We start from the raw sequence: 8,259 nt of genomic DNA on the forward strand, positions 1-8,259 counted from the left end.
GGGATATTCTTATATGCATCTTGTTAATGTCGGTTACCAGGTGTTCACCATATGAATGATTTTTATCTCTATGTATGGGATGATGTTTACGAAAAATGGAAATATGAAATCTTGTGGTCTATTATTACGATTGATAAATATATAGGTTAAACCTATAACTCACCAACATTTTTGTTGACGTTTTAAGCATGTTTATTCTTAGGTAATTGTTAAGAGCTTCCGCTGTTACATACTAAATTAAGGACAAGATTTGGAGTCCATGCTTGCATTATATTGTTTGAAAACTGCATTCGAAGACATATATTGTTGTGTAATATTATTGTAAACCATTATGTAATGGTCATGTGTGAACGCTATATTTTGATTATCATTATTTTAATAATCGTCGTAATATTTTAAACCTTTATCGATAAAATAAAGGTTATGGTTGCTTTAAAAATCGAATGCAGTCTTTGAAAAACGTCTCATATAGAGGTCAAAATCTCGCAACGAAATCAATTAATATGGAACGTTTATAATCAATATGAACGGGACATTTCAAAAGTACTTAAAATATCTTTAAAATGCCAAAATAACTCCTGAAAATGTATTCAAAAACATGTATAATTTAGGAGTTATCAGATTCTCCGATGAATTAGAGTTGAAGCATGCAAGAGGGTCAAATCTTCAAAGCTCTCCAAGTCTTGCTATTTATAGAGAGAGAGAGAGAGAGAGATAGATAAAAACTAGCCGTTATTGTGGCTCAGCCCACGGTCATTGTCAGGTCATTTTCATCTAGCGGTTGTATGGCTGTTTGAATCCATTTAAACCTAGTTTTTTTGGCCTCTTTACTTCATTTAATACCTGCAAAAGATACCCAACATCCTATACAAGTACTATATGCATTAAGTGTACAATTCTCCTTAGATGTCTTCTTTTGATAGTGACTTGTCATAACCAAAGAGGGAAGTCCAACATTCTTGGATACAAGTGTAACATCCTCTACTGGGCCTAGCTGTAAGATTAATAGTTTGCCCTTAAGTTTGTATTAAGTTAATATATGCTTTTATTTTTTATTTAATATTTATTATTATTATTGATGTGGTTAGGACCAGTTTGTGACCAGGGTCACAGAACAGGTTTGTTTATTTAATTTAAACTTTGTTTGAGTTGCCAAATGACGTACGAAAGATATCAGATAACTGATAAATACCCTTGTGCAGCACAGTGTGGAATTAAACTCAATTAAGTCACTAACGACTGCCTCTCTCTTGCATTTTTCCAGAACCATCACACACACACACACACACATCGTTCTTCATCTTTATCACCTAATCAAACCCTAATTCTTAATCCTTGTTCTAGAGCTCAAATCGTTCATATCTTTGTGTTCTCTGGGATTCACTGATTTTTTTAAGGTAAGAATCATAACATTTCATGATTTAATCTTTGAGAAATAGAGAATTTGGGCTCTATCAAAAGCCCTATATTTTCACTGCTTTTTCGATTCTCAAATGCCGGTTTCCTGTGTTAGTTTTCATAAAAGTGTAATTTGGGTCAAAATGGGTCGATTTAGTGTTGTTAGTGTCAAAACTTTGTGGGTTTATGTTTCTAAATGATCAGTGTACTAGATGTGGTGAGTTTTGAGGTTAAAAACGAGCTCTAGATCGAGAATTGGTGAGTTTGGTATGAAACCCGTCACTTTGGCAGCTGATGCTGCAGATGAACTACCTTCGACCGATGGTGTCTGGCGACCGGCCGATGGACTAGACCGTCGACCGATGGTGTGAGTCCTTTGACCAACGGTTGTAATTTTTCCGATCGACCGATAGTGTAGTCCATCGACCGATGGTGTAGTGACGATCGACCGACCGTCTCTGATGATCAACCGATGGTCTTTGCAGTTGGAATTTTGACTAAGTGTTGATTTCTAGCCGTTATGTTGCCCATTTGTATATTGATGATCATAACATTATAACTAACTTGTGTTTATGTCTTTCTCAAGAGAAAATGAGAAAGAGAAGATTCAGTGATTAGACAGTTGAACACCTTCTCGTTTGCTGGTAATTGTTGAGTGGGGCTAACTGGAGATTAATAGTATAAAGTAGCTTGTTATCCTATGATTTCCATGCTTGTTAGAATTAACATGCTAGTACTGTTAGTTATTATTGTGATGATTCTGTGTTAGTTGATGTTTTTTGGAGCCTAGTGCGCCCCTATCCTGTGGTAGCCTAATTCGATAGGAGAGATCAACCTGCAAGTTGGGTTCCTCATGTGGTAGCCTATTTGTATCCGTGTGGTATATGTTTGAATGACGCGTTTGTCGCGTGTGGATGATTTATGCATCACGGTATGTAGGCGGAACTTCCGGTAAACCCTAGTTCGATCAACTGATGGTTAATGGTTTGGCTGAACCGCTGGAGTCTCTATAGACTGCACTACTGGGTAATGTTTATGTGTTAGTCTATGTGACATGATTACTATAACAATTCTGTAAGCTATTACCTGTAGTTAGTTGTACTCACTTAGCTTCGTGCAAATTCCCCTCCATCTCCTCCCTGCAGGTTGTTAACTTTTGTAGATTGTGCATTTGGGGAGAAGATGGGCATGGTGATGTTATGTTTGACAAGATTTAACTTTGATGTAGTCTTACTTTATTTAAACAGTGATCTTTTGTAAACATAATGTAATTACATCTTTTCCAGTTAAATATCTATTTTCTTGAAATGACACATGACACTGGTTGTACTGATTTAAATATCTATTTCTCCCCCTTTTGTCGAAGCAAGAAGGTTAGCTCCCCTTAGAACTACGCGCGCCCTAAGAAAAATGCTCCCCCTTGAATTGTACATGGTGGAAATTAACAACCATAAAACATAAAACACCAAACAAACAACTTTTATTCATTCCTAAGAAGAAAACAATATAGTATCATGCATAGTATCTCACATAAGATTAGCATGAAGATTACAGGAAAGCAAGATGATAATAAGGAATCATGATTATTCGAGCATCTTTTGACATACACAATGTGCTTCATTTGCATGATTCCAGGTTGCCAGAGACATCACCTTGCGTGGGTCACTAGTACTGATGTTAGTAGAGGCACATGAAGAGGAATAATAGTTGGTCAATAGATTGAGATGGTTAAAGATGTGTGTTAGACGAGCACCATAGGGAAGTGGTTGTGTCAGATCTTAATTCAGATCATTCATTCAGGAAGCCATTAAAAAGGCAATGTTGACTGTTATAGACTGGTTCAGGCACTACATTAGTCCTAGTTATGTCACAGGTAATCGATCATCATCATTTTTACGGAAGAAGATGTTACAACTAATGATTGTCTTCCATGTCTCATATTCAATCTGAACGTCACTGTCAAGAAGGCCCTCTTAGCAAAGTGTGCTCAGTTTGAGATTTGGATGAGAAGGATAAAAGTAAGATCCCTTCGTGGAATGAACTGATGTAGGATTTGTATACTGATCAAGCATAAAATGGTTCAAGGGGTTCGGTTCATGCAAGATCAACAAATAAGGTGGATTTAAGGGCTTCTTGAGTTTAACTCTCCGGTCCGGAGTACCGTGAATAACCCTCATACGAGATGATGATCTCAGAAAGGGTGGTTAAACATGACCCACCATCATTCGGATTAGCAGGAATTGATGGCTCAAGGGCAATGCTAGGATTTATGTTGTATAAATGCTACCTGAATTTTCAGAGTGTATGAAAGAGCTATTCTGGTCTCGCAGTTTAGCTGCAGTGGTGAATGTGATCGAGAGGAGTGTTTTTGGTGAAGTGGAATATAATTCCCAATGTCTATAACCTTTACATCTACTATTAAGCCAACAAAAAGAAAAATGTATAATATAGTCAAATAACACCTCTTTCTTCATTCTACGAGAGCCAAAAATTACATTATTACGGAACCTCCAAATATGCCATGCGAGGGAAGCAGAGACGACATACAAGCACACCTTTGAAGTAGCCTGGATGTTAAAAGAATCGAACCATTCTAACCATTCTAACCACGAACTACACACCGGAACATCAAGGTCTATCCATATCTTAATCTGTCTACATAACTCGACCGCTAGGGGGCATCCAAATAAAAGATGATCGATTGATTCTACTTGACAATCACAAATAGCGCAACCGAAATCTTCAATCTCCATACCTCTTAACGAAAAATTTATTCTAGTTGGTTACCGATTCCACGTTACACTCCAAAGAAAAATGTTCACCTTTTTTGGAATTTCTTTTATCCAACGTGTGGGTCTATCAATTGTAGGAAGCATGCAATCATCCAAGTGAATTCTAGTACTAGATACTTGGTACTCCATCTCCTCTAATAAGGACCAAATCCATCTATCTTTATTATCATTTAATTCACAAGAACCAACATGGGAAATAAGGTGCTGTAAAGAATCTTCATTACGAGCTCCTATATTACTTCTAACCCAATTCCAAATCCAAACGCCATGAATTAATTTGTCAGCTAGATAACAGTCGGTATTAGTCTCCAAGTGGAACAATCTTCCAAATTTTGAAGCAAGTGTTCCATCCCCTTTCCAATTATCGAGCCAAAAACGAACATCTCTACCATTTCTGACTTTGACCCTTAAAACGTTATAAGGCAACTTTCCATCCGATTGCCGTTTATTATATAACTTGACTATCATAGGCCATGCACTAGACCCACTTATATTACCATCCATGCTACCATTGCACCCGTATATAGCTCGAATCACACTTGCCCACTTTGAATCCAGGTTCGCCACAAACCTCCACACCCACTTTAACAAAAGCGCATAATTGAATGCCCGAGTACTTCCAATCCCGAGACCTCCGTTTTTGAGTGGAGCTAGAACTTGATCCCAATAAATCCAATGCATCTTTCTATTACCATCTGAACTACCCCAAAAGAAAGAAGCTCTCATACTTTCAATGTCATTATGTACCATCTCCGGGCACTTAAAAATTGATAAATAATAAATACCCACCGATCCTAAAACCGATTTCACAAGTTTCGCCCTACCCCCGATTGATAATAAATTAGATTGCCATCCCACCAATCTTTTTTTGAATTTCTCACGTAAGGAATTCCAGTTGGAGGTGTGCAACATTGAAGAGCCCATTGGTAACCCCAAATATACGAACGGGAATTCCCCTTTGATGCAACCGACAGTTGTAACAAATGACTCAATTTTACTTTCTGGCACTCCCAAACCATACACTACTGATTTATTAACATTAATAGATAGACCCGAAAATACATGAAACTTGTCTAACACTTGCATCATACAATCAAATTTGTCTCTTTGCCATTTAGATATGAAAATCGCGTCATCCGCATATAGTAAGTGTGATACCATAATTGGATTCTTACCTACTGAAACTTCATGAAACACCCCCTCACCAATTTTTTCTTTGATGCATAAATGAAGTCCTTCCATGACTATCAAGAACAAAAATGGACTTAGTGGATCTCCTTGACGTAAACCTATATGAACCTTAAATTTCTTCGTAGGGCTTCCATTAATGAGTATAGACGTGCGTGATGATTGTAAAATCATATGCACCCATGATCTCCATGATGCGCCGAAACCAAGTATATTCAACATATAGTCAAGAAAATCCCAATTAACCGTATCATACGCCTTTTCAAAATCAATCTTAAAAATCATCAATTTTTCTTTACGTTTTTTACACCATTCCATCGTTTCATTCAAAATAAATGGACCATCCAATATTTGATGACCCGCAATGAATGCGAATTGTTCTTGACAAATAATACTATCCATCACCTTCACCAACCTTGATGCCAATATTTTTGTAATAACCTTATATATCACACCAATTAACTAAATAGGACGATAGTCTTTAATGAAAGAGGGATTTTTTACCTTTGGAATCAAAGTGATAAAAGCGGATCCCGCGCCTTTTGGCATCCTCCTATTAGCAAACGCGAATACCACCGTACTGATCAGCTCTTCTTTAAGGATATCCCAATACTTTTTAACAAACGCAAAATTGAAACCATCGGGACCAGGAGATTTATTACTACCACATGCCCAAACCGTCGACCGTACATCATTTTCTGTCACCTCTTTTTCCAGTTCTATCACCTCTTCCTGTGATAATACTCGATCAGGAACAAGCTGCGGTATCCTTATATAATCATCAGGAGCTGCAAATTTATCATAATAAAAGTTAAAAATGCTTCTTTAATAAGAATAGGATCCACAATCCAATCCCCATTAATGGACACCCACTTGATTGTTTGATCGTTCCGATGTTACTTAAGCAAACAATGAAAATATCTCGAGTTTTCATCTCCTTCGGCATCCCATTTAATTCTACATTTTTGCAACACATCAAGATCTTCCACCTGCTGAATATTATCTAGTTCATGCACCAGATCCTTCCTTTCGTTGACGATATGATCTGTACCATTTCCTGTTTCCAGAACCGTTTCAATCTCGTCTATTCTTTCCATAAGATGCACCTTTCTTGACTTTTCATTAGCTTTCTTATCTTTGATCCACGTTCTGATTTTAGATTTCACATGTTTCATCTTTTCATGGAAAGATAATTCCATATTACACATAACTTCACCCGCTGCACTAAGAACGATATTATCAAAATCTTCGTAAAGAAGCCAAGAATTAAAACACTTGAATGGTGATGGCCAAAAAACAAGTTTTAAATCTTGTAGCAATAATGGCAGGTGATCGGAGTACCCACGAGGTAACGTCGTTAATTTTAAATCTACAAAAATATCAAACACGTTAGGAGTAATAAGCACACGATCAATACGACTCATTTTGGATGCCGTCTTATTCACCCAAGTAAAACGCCTTCCATTCAATGGGATATTCACGAGTCCCGTATTGCCAATAAACGTATTAAAAACTACCGCCTCTTCTGTATGGAAAATGTAACCAAATCTTTCAGCTTCATCTCTAACTTCATTGAAATCACCAAAACACACATATTCTCCTTCATTTGCTGCTATAAATGAACACAACTTGTCCCATAAAGTTCGTGTTTTAACCGGATCATTAGGACCATATACATTCACCATAAAAAATGCCGCATTCGAACATACCCACTTGCCTTTCACAATAATGTAGTTATCATCACACCAAACCCGATCTTTTATAATAAAAAAATCCCGGTCCTATACCGAAATTAAGCCTCCAGAAAAACCTCTAGATAACGAGCAAGCATAGTCGAAACTGTAATTACCCCTCATCGTTTTAATTCTAAATAGCTCTAACATAGTCATTTTCGATTCTTGTATCCCTAAAAATTGAATATTATTGGCAAAACACATTTCCATTACCCACACCCTTTTGTATCATTTTTTACTTCCTCGAATATTGACAGATAAAAGCTTCATTTAAACATTAGTCATCACTCCTATTTGATCGATTAGTTGAGAAAACAATAATCGAATCTTTTCCTCATCAAATCCTGCTTTTGTCCCTACCTTAACCATCTCATCCAGTTGTTTAGAAAACAACCGTGAGTATCCATCTTTATAAGCTTGTGCCTCATCAGTATTCCTTTTTTCATCTTTATTTCCTTCATTTTCACTTTCTTTATTCCCTTCATTTCCCACTGAATTTTGTGATTGCCCCTCTATATCATGCATATGATTCTCAACGTTAAGATTGTTTGACTTACTGTGAGATGCTACATGTCTTACATCCCCTTCATCAATTTTATCCTTTTTTCCCTCTTCATCAAACGTTGAGGAGACTGATAGAGTTTCCTCATCAGAATCGTCCCCACCATCCTCTTCCAGTTTGACACGCCATGATCCTACTTCTTTTAGAGACACTCTAAACTCAACGCCATCAATGATAACCGAAACATCTTTATCAATTAATCGGCTAGATTTCGTAGCAATACACACCCTTGCCATACCAATATCCGTACCTTTTACGTGATCACAGAACATGAAACGGCCAACAGTAGCAGTCACTTTTTTGTAATCCATCTCCTTCCATGTGCATAAAGGCATACCGTAAAATTTAACCCAAGCCATTCTCTCTTCCACTACAAAATTCTTAGAAATTGGTTTAATAGTTGAGTACAACATTTTCATCATATCATTTATTTTAAAAGCCATGCAAGCATCAACATTCGGAAAAGTACACCACAACCATGCACCGCCAATATGACGCACAGAGACATCTTTAAATCCTTCCTCAATCAAGATCGTATGAATACTACCCATGGTAACAACATCCTTCAGCTTAATTAGCATTGATT

General features: G+C 37.0%; 1 protein-coding gene across 1 annotated transcript; it reads right to left on the reverse strand.

Annotated features, from left to right (window-relative positions):
- Positions 1 to 4,181: 4,181 nt before the first annotated feature.
- Positions 4,182 to 7,063, reverse strand: LOC139854696 (uncharacterized). Its single transcript, XM_071843986.1, has 3 exons — positions 6,289 to 7,063; positions 5,883 to 6,166; positions 4,182 to 5,819 (listed from the first exon to the last, which is right to left on the reverse strand). The coding sequence occupies exons 1-3, from the start codon at positions 7,061 to 7,063 to the stop codon at positions 4,182 to 4,184; spliced, it is 2,697 nt and encodes an 898-aa protein (XP_071700087.1).
- Between the last annotated feature and the right edge of the window lie 1,196 nt (positions 7,064 to 8,259).

This window comes from Rutidosis leptorrhynchoides, chromosome 6, assembly GCF_046630445.1.
Source record: "Rutidosis leptorrhynchoides isolate AG116_Rl617_1_P2 chromosome 6, CSIRO_AGI_Rlap_v1, whole genome shotgun sequence".
Taxonomy (NCBI): domain Eukaryota; kingdom Viridiplantae; phylum Streptophyta; class Magnoliopsida; order Asterales; family Asteraceae; genus Rutidosis; species Rutidosis leptorrhynchoides.